General features: G+C 40.7%; 1 protein-coding gene across 7 annotated transcripts in view; it reads right to left on the bottom strand.

The window, feature by feature from the left end:
* Nucleotides 1-571: 571 nt before the first annotated feature.
* The window catches only part of LRRC3B (leucine rich repeat containing 3B), a 76,875-nt gene continuing 58,417 nt past the window's right edge, over nt 572-19,029 (bottom strand). For 5 of the 7 annotated variants that reach the window (XM_059664108.1, XM_059664105.1, XM_059664107.1 and 2 more), the window contains one exon: nt 572-1,837. In XM_059664108.1, the coding sequence (XP_059520091.1) occupies nt 894-1,673 (780 nt within the window). In that variant the 5' untranslated portion in view covers nt 1,674-1,837 and the 3' untranslated portion in view covers nt 572-893. Of the gene's footprint in view, nt 1,838-4,379; nt 4,688-9,852; nt 11,200-19,029 lie in introns of those variants that run through there. The other 2 variants (XM_059664111.1, XR_009448564.1) reach the window with 2 other exon arrangements.

Here is a 19,029-nt window from a genome sequence, read left to right as displayed (position 1 = left end):
TGAAACTGTTTCACCCACAGTTTCCTCCTATGTAAATGGGGTACAGTTGTCACTTTTTCATCCTGTAGTGAAGGCTTACAGACATAATAGTAGTATTAGAATGCCTTGCACCGTGCTTGCACACAGCTGATTATTAGGACCTTCCTTTTTACCATGGCTATTTCTGTTTGTCACATACCCCTGTTCACCAGAAGGTAACGTTGAAGACAGAATATTGTCTTTTTCTTTTCCACATTTCTAGAATAGAGTAGAAGTAGTGTGTTTAGCTTTAAAAGGACCTTTATAGCTAAACACACCAACTTTTAGATAACAAACACCTGGAGGCATCCCAATTGATTAAGCCTCTGCAGAATGTGTATTCCCACCTGGGTTTACTAAGGCTCAGTACAGTATTCTAAAGTCTGACAGATACTTCACTTGGTAAATAATTCAGCAATGGCTCCCCAGTGTACAGTAGGGTTTAATAACACATCTTTCATTATGATAGTTCTTTAGGTTCAACCAGAGTTTTCTGTTCCTCTTTAAAGCAATGGAATGACTATACTGATTTCTTGACCAATAAGTCACTCTGTTTTCCATGGTTCAAAGTTAAGCTTTTATTTGGTTTTAAATTAAAAAAATAAATTTCATTATTAAATAGTGAGATGGAGCTAACTAATGTTCAGATAGTAGCTGACTCGGGAATATACCACAGGGGGTACAATTAAGGGGTGGATCACCTAAACTAAAATCATTTGATGTGTTGTCATGTCTATTAAAAGACCAACAGTGGCATAATTCAAAAGAAATGGAGATACAAAGTTTTAAATGTTTACAATGGGTGGGAGAAGTAAACCACGTATTCTACTGCAATTTCACACAAATTTCTTTCTCAACACCAGTCAGTTTGGACACTATACCACAGTGCTAATGTCATCGGGTTCATCCGCTTTCTTTTGCCTGCTTGGCAGGGATTTCAAGTATTCAAGGTGTCTCCGGGCATCCTCCTGATTTTGCCTCACGTAATACACCACATATGAGATCACCATGGTGAACCAGCCAAACATGGTAACCAGCATGGCATAATCGGTAGTTTTTTTAGGGAGGTTACAAAGGTCAGCATCATTGGCAGCATTGAGAAATGGTCTCCCGGCGTGTTCATCCAACACAGAAGTCTTACAGATCACATTGTGGGCTGTCTCGTGATTGGACGCCATGCTCCTCAGAACTTGCTGGAGAGTACAGTCGCAGTGCCAGGGGTTGTTGGCAATTCTGGCCCTGGCCTTCAGGTTATTGAAGGCATTTTTGTGCACACTTTGAATCCGGTTGTCAGACAAGTCCAGAGTCTGCAAAGTTTCAGCTACTCCTTTGAAGGCGTGCTCATCGATAAACTCAATGCCATTTTTGGACAGGTTGAGAACTCTTAGTTGATGGAGGTCCTTAAAAATCTCATTGGGAATAGATGTGATCTGATTGGAGTCCAGATACAATAAGACTGTTTCAGGAGGAAGATCTCTAGGTATTTCCTTGAGATTTGCATTGCTGCAGGTGACATTCAAACCCCCAGAGGAAGAACAAAGACAGCCCTTGGGACACATACTGGCAGAATGAAAGCACAGTATCATAAGAACAAAGCTTTGTAGGAGGAGACACATGGAGAGGGAACGGGTCAACCACAGGTCTACCAGATTCATGCTGGAATGTCCGCATAATCACAAGCCCATTCCTCATTTACTCCGACAGGCAAGCATGGCAACGGTTCCAGCTCTGTCCACACCGTTGATTTCCTTCTTGTGTGGTTCAAAAGGCTGCCGCTAGCACATGTGTCTCTTCATTATTCCTGTCCTTGCTTGGATACCTAAAGGAAAGGGAAGCAGATGCAATTAGCTTTTTTTGCAAAGGGAGGTACATTGCAATTAAAAGTGCTCTCAGGCATCTGGCATTCTATCTGGGCAGGAGGGTTGGTTACACAGGTAATTTCCACTAACACCACTGGGAGTTATCTGCGTAATGGGAGTCTCCTGTTCAAATTCCAGTTGCTGGGGGAGAAAACTGTCAATAAATAACCACATTTCCGAATGATGTCACCTTGTTTTAGTTGTGCAGAATTAGAGCCAACAGTCCAGATTTCTTACATCTCTGCTGGTTCTTTTCCTGAACCCATTCACGTCTACAGTTGTAAAATTTAATTACACCTTCCCGCCTTCCTACAATAACATGCATGAATGAAATTTAGCCCTGCATTTGGGCAGCAATGAGAAATAACAATATTTCACAGGTAATGGCCATAGGTAGCAGTATCTGTCATGGCTTTTTAATGGATTTCCAATGTGGAATATTTTCTCTACAGACATATCTTACTTGAATTAAGAAATGAATAAATGCATCCCAACCTGCATCACAAACTGTTGCTAAAGACTGACAGCCCAGAATCTCCATAAGAATTGCCTCTCATGTGACCTCCCAAAATTACAATATTCCTAGAGGATGCCCTTAACTGAATTTCCAAAGGATTCTCTCTCTATTCTCCAAATAACATATCACTCCACAATAGATTTTCAACTATGACACATACCTCCAAGCCCTTTTTAAAATATGAGACATAAAAAAAATACTAGCCTTTATGACTTCCCCAATAGCCTATTTTTCCTTCCCAATTATAAATACATGGTAAGGCAAAAGTAGGTTTACAGTTGTTGAGTATGCAAGAGTTTATTCTTGTATTATTATGTATTAATTATTGTATTGCATATGAACAACTGTAAGTCTACCTTTTCTCCTTTGAGAATATAAATTAACCCTCAAACCTATTCTCTTCTGTAGAGAGGACAGACATCTTTGGGGCCAGTTTGTAGAGGAGGTGAGTGGATCTTAGATTATATGACTTGCCCAAGGTCAAATAGCATGTAGGTGGTAAAGAAAGAACTCAAGCCAAAGACTTTGTTGTGACTCATTATTCTCACAACTCTCTCTGTCATCTCCACACCTCTCTCCCCAAATCTATCTGTCCCATGAGGACAATCAAGATCCGAGTAACATTGCTTGTTTTGATTTCTGATGCTGTTATGTTGCAGCTCAATCCCAAATGGAGGACCCCCATGGACCTCCACTGAGGGGCCCCTTTGCGTTGTGTAGGGAATCCATGCCTGCCTTCAGAGGATTCTCTCTCAGGATGGGAGAAACATTCATTCCTCTCACAGCAGTGAGCAACAACATCTTTCAGCATGAGCAACAAATGACTCTCTGCAAACTTATCTTTTCTAAAGATCCCAGATGGATAAATACAGAGGGAAATGACTCCAAATGTTACCAAACTCACAGAAGAGAAGATTAATGTGAGATGAAAATATAATGAACTGGGTTGTTAATCATGGAAAACATGAGATTGGCCACAGCAGTATAGTGCGAATGTGCTTTTGGAATCCTATGTCCCTTAAATGCCAGAGAATGCTAAAGAAGGACCCCTAGGCTTACTAAGCCATCCATCAATAGCTCACATCATTTACAGTAAATTTTTCTCTTCCTTTCATGTTTTCCTTCAGAATTGCATTGCATGGCATTTAGAGAGTCTAGTAATTGTCTAAATGGGAGAGAGAAAAAATCAACAGGTATGAGGGGAGAACTTAGGAAAGAGGGCAGCAGAACAAGGCAAAGGATCTAGGAGTGGTACATGAGAAGGATATAGAAGATGGGAGAAATGAATGTGACTAGAGAAAATAAAGGGTGTCCATGTCATCAAGCAATTTCCATCAAGTCTTGCTGAAAGGTGGGGAGCCTTTTCTGGAGGACACTCCACATCTCTTCAGAGACAAATTAAGACTCTGTCTGAAGAAACGTGTTCTGTAATTTAGACTACAAGCTTCATGAAGGCAGGGATTTGTTTTGCCTCACGTAGAAACAAGTTAACAAAAAGTAGAAAGTACTCTGGGTTTGTATTCCAGATATAGTCTTTATTAGCAGTGTGCTGCTGAGCAAGTTATTTAAACCTCACTTCCCTTATCTTCACATAAAGATTAAAAAAGCACCTAATTACAAGGTTGATCTGAGAATTATAGGAGATAATCCACAATGCCTAATAGGTTGTTAAGAGCTCAATACTTTTTAGCTATAGTTACTGTTATTATCCTAGATATATTCCCAACTCCTAGCCTAGTGCTTGACATGTAGTAAGGGCTAAATATCTATTGTATGAATGAACCAATGAAGTACTAAAGAATCTAGCTGTGCTTTTTCTTCCCTATGGTAATTACTTTTATTATTTTTAACATAAATATTGGCTCATGAAATGTCTATTGGTTTTAGATCTCAACACAATGGTTTGGGAAAAAATCCTGAGTGCAGGCTGCTAATTGATGAAAAGCAGAATAGAATTGTTTCTTAGTAGGCTCCTCTAGACTTACTCATGTTTCTCCAGAAAGGTCAATCCAATGGTCATGGTCACAGATAGGAAATGGTTAGGGTAAATCTTGAGTTCTCCACATCAGTGTGCAATCCCTCTTGAAATGGGATGCTTCATGCCCTAAATGGTCCACCTATACACTGGATGGAATTCTTATTAGGAGTACAAATTCAGAGTATCCCTTTCCTTCAAAGAAGTTGGATTCAAACAAAGACTTTCACTTTTCTCTCTATGATGTTTGACAAAAGGGGAATAAAAGTTTTGGGGATTGGATAGATGCTGAGTTGCTATGATTCAGACGGTAGAGCTTCCACCCTCAGCCAGGACAAAGTGACAAGAGATGCAGGATATAGAGAGCTGAGCCCTTGGCTGTCCAGGAGGCAGACAGCAAGGCCAACAGTATCGAGTCTAGATCATGCCCAGCAGGGAGGATGGGAGAGCTGCCTCTCCACTCTGCTATATTGAAATACTATTTCCCAAAGGGATTACCATCTTGTCATTGCCCTAAATTACTGGTTAAGTCAACAGTGGCTCTTGGAACCGGAAGACATGGGAATATGTGCCTCAGAGCAAAAGAGTGGCTATTCTTCTGATATCAGTTATTGTGCAGCAGAGTACAGAGTTAAAGACAACTGATTTGGGTAACAATAGCAGCAGCAGCCTACTGCATTTTATATTCTCACATTGTCCATGGTAAGAATTTAATAAATATTTATTGAGCCCTGCTGGCATGGTTCAGCGTCCTGATGAGGAACAAGACCAACCAAAGGGACAGACCAAATTCAACAGCATCTTTTCTCCTTCCTAACGCCCTGTGTGCACTTCTCAATTCATTAGACTACTTTATCCTTATCCCTTCACCCCCTTCTAATAGCTCTGGGGGAATTAGGAAGCTACTGTATTTCTGGATACGATGTCAGGGATGAGCTGTTCCCTGAAAGAGGGCCATATTATCCCCGGACCCATGCCTTGCTCACATTTTCCTGTCACCCATGTTTCTGAGCTACAGGAATTAATGCCAGGATTGGGTGTCAACCATCGAATACTGTTTCCAGAAGGAAAGAATCTGCCCTTCGCAGATTGCCTGAGAAGACTGTTCTTTCAGTGGTTGATTAACAACCCTGTCTTGTTTCCTGTTTCTTTCTTCTCCTCATTAGGGGACACTCAGGACTTCTAACCCCAAAACTTTCATTAGCTCTTTTGAGATACTAGAGCACAATTCAGAGAGAAATACCAGACTTCAATTTCTTCCAATTGCATCCCATGCAATTCTGCTACCAAACAGACTAATTTGATTAAAAAGCAAAATTGAATCTTTTAATTCAGGACATAACAATTCAAATTAATGAGAAAAAATAAACCTTGTGACTGGCCCAGCCAGGTGTGGCTCAGTGGTTGAGTGTCAATTCAGGAATTCAGGTCACCAGTTCAATTCTCAGCAGGGGCACATGTCCTGATTGCGGACTCGATCCCCAGTAGGGGGCATGCAGGAGGCATCATCCCCACCCAATCACATGCCTCCTCTGCTATACATCACCTGTTCTTTCCTCCTGATTTTTTTTAGAACTTTTCATTTTTATTCTTCCTTCTATCTCTCCTGTTTTATATTTTCACTGCCTCGTTTCTGTTTAAACCTCCATCTTACTATTGTGAAAGAAAGCAAACATGCCTCCTTTCTGGCCTGCCTGCGTCCAGTCTTGCCCTGCTCCCAGTCCCCTCTCATATCAGGTTAAAAAATTCTCTAATCATGGATTCCCGCTGGTCAGCAACGACCCCCTGTTGTCCATAACAATCCTTCTATTCTTATCCTGTCTCCCACACTTCCTTACCCAGACATAGAAACCTGAGCTCAATAAACATAGATCAATGACATGAAAGCTGAAGATGAATGGCGCTTCTTCTCAAAGACATCTGTTTAGTTTTATTATCAGACCATGAGATTTCAGACGGTAAAGTCAGTGTCTTACCCATTTTATATTCTCACATTGTCCACGGTAAGAATTTAATAAATATTAAGCCCTGCTGGCGTGGTTCAGTGGTGGAGTGTTTACCTACGAACCAGGAGATCATGGTTTGATTCCTAGTCAGGGCATATGCAGGGGTTGTGGGCTCGATCCCCAGTGTGGGACGTGCAGGAGGCAGCCGATCAATGATTCTCTCTCCACATTGATGTTTCTATGCCTCTCTTTCTCTCTGAAATCCATAAAAATATATTTTAAAAAGGAAATGAATTAAGACCCATTCTCATTTCATTATAAAACAATTATTTATTTGGCACTTATTGCATGCCAGGTATTAAGTGATGATCTCATTTAACAAGATGGTAAAATTGAAATTTTGATTTGGTTCCTGGTTAAGTGGATATAGAAATCCAAAGTGAGGTGGCAAGTTGCCATGTGAAGGTTGACTGATACGTGTACCACATCTCCATGCCTACTTTGAGGGTAAAAAGCATCAAGAGTTACCTAACCTATCACCTCCCCAAGGAGAGTTATTACATGACCCCTGGAGCTGCGGGGCAGAATGTCTTAAAATAATAACCATGTTGATGCATTGTTTAGTGGTGGGATTGGGTGATATTTTAATGCTGGGGTGAGCCTTTACTCCCAGACTTTGTCAGACAAGGGATGACATCCTATTTCCTATAGGTCAGATATGGCCAGATGTAGGAAGGAGATCCCCAATGGAGAGCATCTTGTGTTCTGTCTCATTGTCCTTTTGGATTCCATGGTAGGGCAGAAGGACCCCAGCAACAGAAAATGAAGGGTAGATGCTTATATTTTGGGTAAGGGGCCATCAGAAATATATCCACTACAAGGGTCAGGGGAGACCTATGGGTGAGAGTTGTGGCGGGGGGGGGGGGGAAGGGGTGGTTAATAAAAGAACCCTGGGAGAGAAGCACCAGGTTCATCCTACTATACCTTCCAGTGAGTCTCTGAGCATAGCAGCTAAAACCCAGTTATGTAAATGGCCTGGGAGAGGGATGGGGTGGAAGGGCAGAGAGGAGAAATCAAGCCACTCGCCACATCCCCTTCCCCCTGAGTTTGGAACAAAGAGGAGGGGAAAATAGTTGAACATTAAAGAAATTCAGAGCACAGGTTAATCTCTGGAACTAGGCATTGAAATGATCATATTTCATTTGTACTTCGGTTTAAATTAATTGAGTTTATGACAAAGTAATGGTAGGACAATCTATTACCTAAGACTAAGCACAAGATTATGGGACTGATGGACATTTTCACTCAGAGACTAAAAGAGGATGATCACTCACACAGAATAGAGATTGAAGAAATGGTTAGGCAACAGGTGAAGCTGCATTTTATTCTGGATACACATATATCTCCTTACACAATTCTCACAACAGCCCCAGAAGGGCACAATTATGACCCTTGTACAGATGAGGAAACTGAGGCATAGAGAGGTTATGCAATCTGCCCACTGTCTTAGCTGCTCAGTGACAGAAGCAAGATCTTAACTTAGCCCTTTGGCTTCCGAAGCTTGTGTGGTCAAAAATGTACCACGGAGCTCTTTACATCTCAACTACAGTAGTTTTCTTTCTCCTTCTCAGCTGACTCTACTAAGATGAGGAACCAGGACCAGGATGTATTTTACATTGGGAGAATTATTATGTGCTGAAAAAAAAGATGGGAAGGATAGGAGGAGGGAGGCAGAAAGGCTTTGGTATGCCTACATTAGATGCTTGTGGGGCAAGTCTATGGATATGCTCTCCTTACCTTTCAACAGCCCTGTCGGATACCTATGGTGGACATCATGAGTCCTACTTTAGTACAGTAGGGGGACTCACTGAATGGGCACAGCTGATGAGAAGGATGAACTTGGGCCCCTTATTCCTGCAGAGTAAATCCTATTCAATGCTCATTGGTTTATGTAATTCTTATACTGGCCACTTTTTGATATAGAGAGTCTGTAAATAGAAGTGCTGAGTTTCAAATGCCAAGCCAGCTCTCTGCCGACAGCCTCCTACAAAGTTTGGGAAAGTCAATAAAAGGAGGAAAAACTCCCTTTTCCTGTGAGAATCTCTTAAAAGCTATAGGGATATACAACTTTGGTCAAACTAACATGAAATCTGTATGTTCCAGATCTTAGTTTCAGGTACTGATTTTCCTCTTTTAAAACCTATTTCATAAAATAAAGATTTAAGCAAACTCTCAATGTACTGGGAGGAAAAAAACAACTCTTATGAACAAGCTGCCTCCTTCCTACATGATCTCCAGGGTGGACTTAAAAGTTCTTCCTACCCAGGAGCACACTGGAAAAACAACCAACAACAAAAATCACTTTTTTTTGGACCCACCATCTATCTCTCTGTGGAGATTAAACAGAATAAAGATAAGACTATGTCTTTGCTAATATCTGTATTTATTATTCAACATGCCCCATGTTTATAGGAAGACTGAGTGGGAACTCATCCATCTCAGTTTCTTTCTGCTATTCTATTATTTCCCAACAAGCGCCTATGTTATTAAAAATAGTGTCAGCTCTGCAAACTCAGAATCTCCATAAATGTAGACTCTCAAAGACTTGCCAGGATTCAGAGGCAACTAGAAAGCTGCCTTTAGAAAGCACTAACTTATGCTGAATTCTGTTGCATTTCTGAGTAGAATGAGTGATTGTTACCACTTTTTAAAAAATTGATCCTGCTTAACCGTATGCATGACTGGGTGGGAGGGGTACAGACTTGAGATCCAAAACCAAGGTCCAGAAACTGGATTCAACCTCCAACTTCTGAGGAATAAATTCCAGAAATTTAACAAGTCACTCACATGTTCGTGTCTTAGTTGCCCTAGGACTATGCTCAATAATATCTACCTAAGAGGTCTCATAGTTATAAGGAAAAAATCAAATAAATATATGCGAAATGTGCTTCATAAACAATCAATGACCATTCAACGATGATGTTCAATTACGGACTTCAGTATTTAGTTGTTTTCCTAAAATGTCAGATCATTCTTTATCCAGAGCCTCACATTTCTTCTTCTTAAGCATAATCAACTGGGAAATGATTCCCATAGCACCTATATACATTCATGCCAAAATATATTTAACCTGAATCTCATCAATAGTAAGTGATCTGACCAATCACAGCTTGAGACATTTTACAGGGTGTCTGGTGCTTTTCAAGAGTCATTGAAGGGAAATAAACAGAAAACAAAAATAGGCTGCAGAACTGCTCTAGATTAAAAAATAAAAAAATAAAAATACAAAAAGACATGGCCACTAAAGGCAAGGCAAGCGAACTTCTGGATTAAAACAAACAAATAAACAAACAAACAAAAAAACAGAAAAGCTAATTATTGGAACAATTGGCTAAAATTTTGAGCACAAACTGCATGTTAAATATTACATCAAATTTAAGTTTCTTGGGCTTCATCATATGAGTAGGAAAGAGCAGCTTTGTTTTCAAGAGGCCCATGCTGAAGTATTTTGGGGTGAAGTGTCATGACACAGCAACTTTCAAATCATCTAACAAAAACAAAACTGTATTTATATGTGGAATGAGAGACAAAAGTGGCAAAGGATTAACAACTGTTAAATAGAAAGTACAAAAGTGTCCATTGTATCAATTTTTCAATGTGTCTGAAAAGTTTCAAGCTTTTAAAATGAAAATTTGGAGGAGGGGAGAGTCTATACTTAAAAATAAACAACTAAAAAGAAAAACCCCATTTTAGGAATACTAGTCACAGTATGTATGGCTTATAGCCTTGTAGTGACACAAAATGGAAACCTAAGGTAAAATGAGTGTAGTTTTTTAATTGTATCTCATGTACGCCAAGACTAGAAAAAGGACTGGAACAGGACATAGGACACATGTGCAGGGGAATCTGCTTTTGGTTAGGCTGCATGGAGTTCATGGTTTGACTACTTACTAATTATGTTACCTCTGCAAAAATTTTCTCAATTGAACATGGGGGTAATGGTAGTTTCCACCCCAAAGGGGTTTCATGAGGATTGAGAAAACACATGTAAAACATTTTAGAAAAGCTTCTTGCACATGATAAACTCTCAGTAAGAGTTGCTATTATCATTTCTTCTACTACTATGTATATTGATATCATCATCATCATCATCATCATCATCATCATCATATTACACCTTGTCTTCTCTCAGCTAAGACAATGTGTGGGGTCTAGGGAGTGCTACTTTCACCTTAATGCAATAAAGTATGGAATAATTCTGATAGTGGCTAAAATTCCGTGAGCATCTACTATGTGCAAAGCACTGGACCAAATGCTTTATTTGAAGACAAGAGAAATTTTGCCCCAGAGTGTTCCCATGTCTGCTTTAGATGACTCATATGATAAGATTTGGGACTTTTGAGCTGATAATATTTAGATGAGGTTTTGAATTTTGAGTTGTTGCTATAATGGGTTAAGACTTTTGAAGATGTTGGGATATGATAAATATATTTTCTATGAGGGATGGATGCGAATCTTTGGGGGCCAGAGAGTAGATTATAGTAGGCTGAAAAATGTCCCCCAAAATATCTAGGTCCTACTCCCTGAACCCTTAAATGTTACATTTTATGGAAAAAGAGATTTTGCTGGTGTGACTATGGATTTTGAGATGAAAGGATTATCCTCAATTATCTGGGTATGACCTTATATGAAAGAGTTAGGATAGTTGACACAGAAGAGAAAGAGGCAAAATGACTATTAAAGAAAGGATTGCAGTGATGTGGCCACAAGCCAAGAAATGCTGGCAGCTTCCAGAAGCTGGAAGCAGCAAGGAATAACTTCTCCCCTAGAGCCTCTGGAGGGATTGGTCCGGTGAAACTGACTTCAAACTTCTGGCCTTCAGAACTGTAAGACAATAGATGTGTGTTACTATAAGCTACGAAGTTTGGGGTAATTTGTTACAACAGCTCTAAAATATGAACTCGGTAGTAAGTGGGAAACAGAACTCAAAAAGTCAGTTCTTCTGACCCCCTATTGCACTGGGTTAAGGACTTTTGTGGCAACTACATGCCTGGCTTAGCTCAGAGTCCCTTGGCAGCCAAAGGAAGACCAGAATATCAAGTTACAAACTGGTTCTTATCTAATACAGTGAAAGATGATTAGTTATTAGCAGAGAGAAACTTTTTCAAATTTTCAGAAATTTTATAAGATCCTTTAAAAGGGCTACCATATATAACATAATGGACAATACTTTTAAGTTTTCACTGATGATGCGTATATATTCTTCTTTGGCTTTCGGCACAAGGTGAAATCACTGCTCTGTAAAAGACTTTCTAAGCCATAGAAAGCTAAATTATCATCTAAGGATGATGTATGCTACAGATGCATAATAAAACAGGGATAGAATAGCCCTGGCTGGTCGGCCTGTGGACTGAAGGGTTCCGGGTTCGATTTCAGTCAAAGGCATATGCCTGGATTTCAAGCTTGATCCCCAGGAGGCAGCCGATCAAGGATTCTCTCTCATCATTGATGTTTCTATCTCTCTCTCCCTCTCCCTTCCTCTCTGAAGTCAATAAAAAATATACTTTAAAAAAACAGGGATATAATAGAAAATGGGGTAGAACAGGATGGTTAGCATGTCCCTTCAGGATAGTTAGCATGTCCTTTATAATGTGTGTGTCCGGGGGGGAGTGGTTCATAAAATTTATTATACAAAGTCACTCTGATAGTGAAAAGAAGTACTAGTAACAATTGTACTGGGACAACAGGCTCAAATAGAAACTGATCCAGACAAAAAGAGGCACGTGGTCATCTTATTATATACAACATCCTTAAGAGTAAGGGAGAGCCTCGTCAAATCCATAGTGTCCCTGACAAAAACAGACTTTTGTTCAGGGCTCACACTCTTTCTAGACAACAAATTAACTCCTGCAGATTATTAACTTTTCATTTTACAAATAATATTTTAAAATAAACACAATTTTTATAAATTAAAAAAGACTATGCAGAATTCAAACATCTAACAAATCAAGTATTTTATTCTTCCAGGCCTTATAAAATATGCATATGCACATATGTTTTATAATTGAAATTTTAGCATAGGTAACTTTTTTTTTCTATTTCAAGGTTCTAAATTGTCATGACATTTATCATTTTAATACCTACACATATTAGACCTATTTAAACATTATTCTTTTGTTAGATATTTTGGTCTTCTCCCATATTTTGCTAATAATGTACCATAAATAATGTGAAGTTAAAATGTATGTTTTGAGTCAATTCATTTTCCCTGTCAGATTATTTCCTTATTATAAATTCCTGAAGTGAAATTACTTGAGTCAAAGGATCTCAGCTTCTCATCTGAATTCTGTTCATGGTCTACATCATTGAAAGGGCCATTACATAACATGATGGGCAGTGTCTTTAAAATTACAGATTGGCCCAACTGCTGTGGCTCAGCAGTTGAGCGCTGAGCTAGGAACCAAGAGGTCACTGGTTTGATTCCCGGTCGGGGCACATGCCTGGGTTGTGGGCTTGATCCCCAGTAGGGATGTGCAAAAGGCAGCCAATCAATGACTCCCTCTCATCATTGATATTTCTATCTCTCTCCCTCTCCTTTCTTCTCTGAAATCAATAAAAATATACTTATAAAAATAAAATGACAGAGTTGGTTACAACTGTACAATTTATATTGAATCTTTGTCCATAATGTCAAAACCAAACTATGTAGAGTTGTTCCACAGGGAAACTGGCAGCTCCAGAAGGCTGTCTCCATCTCCTAGTTTTAGCTGTTGTGGAGCTCAGTCATAATGATATCTGACAGGACCACTGGCTCAGTCCATTTCCTCTCTGGTCAGAGCACAGCAGACCAGAGAAGCAGGCTACTATTTTTGGTCAAAATTTGGATTAAAAAAACCTGTTTATTTACAGCCCCTTTAACATTTTTTTAATAGTCCTGTATATAATGCCCTATATGTATTTTTGTTTTTCATTCAAAACATAACTGTGCAAAGACATATGTATAAGATTATTATTTCAGTGCAACACTGTCAGAGAAAAAGCAAAATAAAAAAGAATTTAAAAATAAACTAGAATTACCCTAAAAATCCATCAGTCCATCACAAAAAGATTAAAAATGGTACATCAATACAAAAGAAAGATGCAATCTAAAAATTCTGATTTAAAAAAATCTAAAATATATGTTAGGTGAAAAGTGTACATGTAAGATCACATTTATGTAAGACAAAACAGAAAGATCTACACACACACACACACATACAAGCACATACACACACACATAATTAAAAAGTTATGGAAGAACAATAAAAATTGATAATAGTCTTACCTCTTGGGGCTGGTTCTGGAACTGATGGTATGAAGAACAATTTTTACTTTTTATCTTATACCCTTTTCTACTATTGCAACTTTTGGCCATGAGCATGATCATAATAATTAGGCAATAAACAGTTCCAAGCCTAGGCCTCTCTAAGAGTCCATGCAGACTCTTGCTTTTGCTCTTGGAATTGCCCCACCCCATCCCCAGCTACCATGTGAAAAATCCCTGGCTAGCCTGCTAGATGATGAATGATCATATAAAGGAGAGGCCACTTGTCCCAGAAAAGGTACTCTAGCCTAGAGCCAGCCACACTCCAAACATGTGAGATAGCTCAGCCTAGACCCGTGGTTGGCAAACCGCGGCTTTGGAGCCACATGCAGCTCTTTGGCCCCTTGAGCGTGGCTCTTCCACAAAATACCATGTGCGGGCGCGCACGTCCAGTGTGATTGAAACTTCGTGGCCCATGTGCAGAAGTCGGTATTTTGTGGAAGAATCGGTATTTTGTGGAAGAGCCACGCTCAAGGGGCCAAAGAGCCGCATGTGGCTCGCGAACCGCGGTTTGCCAAGCCGCAGTTTGCCGACCACTGGATCACAGCCAACTATCTGACCTGCATCTGACCACAGACTCATGATTGAGCACAGCCAAGGACTAGACTAGAGAACTCATTTGCACTAGGATTATCTTTTCTTCTAGAATTTCATAATTTTTCCTTTCCAGAACCCCTATCAACCCAAGTAGGATTGCTACTCCTAAAATTTGTTAGCAGAAAAAAAAAATGGTGTTTAAATCATCTCCAACCTCAATGCAATTTGCCTTTGATTTCACATTTAGATTCTTCATTCTGTTAAGCACTTTTAAATTTCATCTTGTCCCATATTTTGATCATGTAAGATCAAAGTTTACCTCATTTATTTTATTCTATGATATATATATTTTTTTTTAAAAAAACTTAAGTCCTCCTTCAAGAAGAAGACAGAATGGAAAAACCAACCAATATCCATAGAACAATAAAGTCATACGAAGAACACACCTGGGTACTATTGATTTAATTCTATCAGAAGGATCATCAGACAGGCTACCTTCTGTTTACCTAACTATGCTAATGGATGAATGAGATAGCCCTTTTTAGATCAATGGATTGGATATAGTTTTGAAATATTCTTGTCTCTTTCTGTTCTCCACCTGAGCTTTCTACCTTCTCGGTTATACATAGGCTGCTCCCAAATATAAGAAATCTTCCCTTCATAGTAAAGAAGCTCCACAAAACAAAAAGGAAGTCAGAACCAAGATGTATGGTTTATCTTTTCCATACTGCGTAGTTCATTGAAGTTCCACAGGGAAATGGGTGGAATCACCCGGAAAAATTAACAGCTACCCAGGGACTTAGCTTGTGTCAACAACAAACCAAATACAACTTTCCAAACTCATTTAATTGTCTGCCTGATGCAATAGGACTTCCCTGTCTCCTTGCTCAGACACGATACACAAGTTGATTTTATTTTTTTGATACACCAGTTTACATAAATAAAACGAAATTGGTATTCTTCATCCTAGCATTTATTCTAGCTCAGTGAACCAACCATCCAGAAAGAGCAGTAAAAAGTAGGACTCGGTCCAGGCACAGCTAAGAAAGTCAAGCAGAGGAGAGAGAGAGAGAGAGCCATTTCCAGAAAAAGATAACAGAAAGCCCATCTGCCTCCCCTAAATGCTTGTGCAATTTTAAAAAGAAGACCATCACTCCTCACCCCAGCACTTCTTTCCCTTTCTGTCTTTACACTTCACCGATTCCTACTAAAGTCACAAATGAGAGGGTGGACAGAACAGCAAAACCTTCACGTGTGGGTGAGCCTGGGGAGAATCTGAATGTGTCAGCCGCGGGGATGCCCACAGATACCTTGGGCCAGCACCACAGTGGATGCTCAGGGCATGTTTGCTCAATGAAAGACTGGGTGGCTGACAACACTGCAAAAGCTTCTCAGGAACCTCAGAGCCAGATGGGGTGGTGGCTCAAGTCCTAAAAGTAAATCAGCCTTCCCTTACCCGCATCTGTATGGCACTCCATGGAAACGGAGGACAGAGAGCCAGTAACTGTGAGCTGCTTCTTGTGCAATCAGGTTCAAAATGAAAACAGAGCGCCTCTCACCCTGGGGAAATGAAGAAGGCAGCATCCCATTCAGAAAACCAGCATCTAGCAAGATCCCTAGGAAGACGCCACTGCTCCCCACAAACCACGCAGGGATGGGCATGGTCACAGGAGGTCATGCTCTGACATGGCTTGTTATTCAGAACGTACAGTCAAAAATATGAAGGTAAAGTACTTATGGGGAGCCCAGGCGGTGTGGCTCAGTGGTTGAGTGTTGACCTATCAACCAGGAAGTCACAGTTCGATTCCCCATCACAGCACATGCCCAGGTTTTGGGCTTGATCCCCAGTGGAGGGCGTGCAGGAGGCAATGATTCTCTCTCATCATTGATGTTTCTATCTCTCTTTCCCTCTCCCTTCCTCTCTGAAATCAATAAAAAAATCAATATATTTTTTAAAAAGTATTTATGGGGAGCAAATGGCAGAGACAGTGAATCTGTAATAAGTGGATTTTTCACTTTAAATTGGCCTGCACTGTGTCTCAGCTCTAGAAGGTAAGCCTGCATCAGCATCCCTGAGGAATATGGAGCATCTGAGAGTCTACAAAGCCTCCCTGTGCTTAGAACTCCCTGGAGTGGAGGTGAAACCATGACCTTGGCCATGTGAAGCACTGATTCTCCTACCTAGGTAGCAGATTGTTGTCTGTTTATGGGAGCCAGGTAGGTCTGTCCCAACTGGCCAATAATTATATAGGACAGAGGCTGCCCTTGCCCTTTAATAGCCAGAACTAGGTGGAGTGATTGAAAAGGGCACTCCAGGCCGTAATTATGGGGGTGAGGTGGAAATGGTCATTATTCTCTACTGGTGCTGGTGAATATTCCCCAATATTCCCCAGCTAGGCTGGACTTTGTCCCTAGCACAAAGAAGCAGCAGTTCTATTATTCTTCCTGTGATCCCTTATCTGAAACGTGTGCCTGTTTTTGCAGGGAGCATTCTCTTATCCGCTTACCAGAGAAGGACAGATGCCTGACTGTCCGGGTATGAACATATTTGTAAAGGTTAATCCCTTTTCTATGAATCTATCACTGTAGAACTTTCATGTTTTGTCTCCCCAGGTGCACCTGGGGCACCTGAGCCTTTACTGAGAGGACCAAGACAGAAGCTTCCAGGAGCTGTCTTTAGTGCCAACAAATGGACAGAAATCTCCCCAGAGGCCCTTGCAGAAGTTCTCCTTGTTTGGTGGCACTGTCCAGTGGCTGCAGGAAACAAAGCTGTGGGAGATGAAGGAGCCAGGGCTAATTCCTGATTATTCAAACCATGGATTATCTCAATCCCTGGATTCTCTCCTCCTCCTGGGGCGCTTTCACTGCTTACTGCCACCAGCATCAGAGGGAAGGCAGAGGAAACCAAGGGAGATGGAATTCAAATGAATCCACTGTGCCACTCGTTAGCAGCTCAGCTCCCAAATCCACAAGGGGAGGCGGCTGCAGCCCTCCTGTGAGTTTCAATTCTTCATGCTATTCTTGTTCCCCCTGCTGCCTGCAACATCGAGTGGGCTGCATGGAAATGATCTGGGGGATGAAAGAAGAAAGGAGGGGGAAGTTCCCTTCAACAGTAGCTTCTTCAAAGAAAAGGAAAGGGAATTATATGCTCAGTGGCAGAATGCCACGCAGATTAGTCCACATTTTATTAAACAAACTCATGTTTGGAAGCATCTTATCCCCTCAGAACTAGAGGAACAGGGATGCTGAGACCATATTTAGAGCAATTATAATGCAGAGGATGTGCTGACTGTCATAGCAGCGCAAAGAAAATAAGAAAGTATTCTTAAAAGATTATGCCAAGGACAGCAAAAGCAGAAACAAGCAAAGGCTGTACCAAAACCTTAAAGGATAATGAAAAGAAAGAAAAATACATTAAGATGTTTAAAGCCATTATCACCAACACAGATAAGATGGCAGGGAGAGAAGAAAAATCCCCTCTCTCTGAGCTTACGGCATCGGAAGGGGCTGGACTATGGTCACAATGTCCTGTCCTGCCCTGTGGTGGACACTGAGATATACCACCAAGATGCCCCTGCAATGAAGGGTTTATCCCAGCTGCAGGGAATGCCGGTGGCAGAGAATTTTCAGCTATCAGACCCTTTAGGGATCGTCTCCATGGCAGAGAGTTACTTTGCCTTCCAGCCAAATGACTGACCAAGTCCAATGACTGACCTTTACTTAGAAAGTTAAAGGCCTGACCATCTTGGCCTAATTTGGGTCAGCTCTGAAGGGCCATTCTAGATCAGGGCTGCCTGTGGGGATGGCTGAGGCTACCGCTGGGTCTGCATCACAGCTTGACTTCTCCCTCTCTCTATTCCGTCCCCTCCCATCTACAAATGTTGATCTCCAGAGCACTTCTCAATAAACCTCTTGGATGTGGACTCCCATTTCCAGAGTCTTCTCCCTTAGAAGCTCGACATGCAGTGGTCACTACTTGTTCTTCATCCTGCCTGGGATGTAGAGCTTATCAGGTTCTCTGAGCTGAAGATTCGCGTTTGCATATGCTTTGATATATACAAGCAGAGAAGCTATAAAACACATCAAAGAAGAAATGCTAGTTGATGGGGGAGAGGGAGTGGGGAATGCAGGAGAGAGAAAAAGGCTTTCAATGAGCCAGATGGAAATGGAATAAAGAGATTTGGTTTCAAATTTAATATTAAAAGAAAGTGTTAAAGTAACCATAAGGATCATGGAGCACTCAAAGTCACAACTACATCAGTCAAGAAATGTTTACGGGACCCATAGCAGGTGCCAAGAATTGGGAAGAGAACAGTGAAGGGGGCAGCGTGGTGTTTACCTGGGAAAGGTAAGGGGCATAGTCTGTGTGAATCCTCTACCATAGCTAAATCCATTAATGGGCAGGTAACCTTTTCTTTGGCTAAGCCTAAGAACATGATTTCCTATTGGGGGTGGGGGAACTACTTGCAGTACAATCTTAGAGAATATTTGCCACCAGATAAAGATATCAATAGCAGAGAGACTGGACTAAAGTATTGATTGATCTGGACATACTCCCCCACTGAATGTCATTAGACACAGCCTTTAGACCTGACGTCGGAGAGGAGTAACACAGAAAACAGCTCAATCAATGGAGATTCATGAAACCAAGAGCTTCCTGAGTTGTCTTACAGGCATTTGCCATTGATTGAACTGCCTAAGAAATTTAAGGTAGAATAATATGCAGCTATTTTTAGAAATAAAGCGATATACACACTTGTACACAGGCACTCACATACACACATACATAAAGTCTACCACATCCTAATATTTTT

Source organism: Myotis daubentonii, chromosome 14, assembly GCF_963259705.1.
Source record: "Myotis daubentonii chromosome 14, mMyoDau2.1, whole genome shotgun sequence".
Taxonomy (NCBI): domain Eukaryota; kingdom Metazoa; phylum Chordata; class Mammalia; order Chiroptera; family Vespertilionidae; genus Myotis; species Myotis daubentonii.
This window is presented reverse-complemented; position numbering and strand designations above follow the sequence as displayed.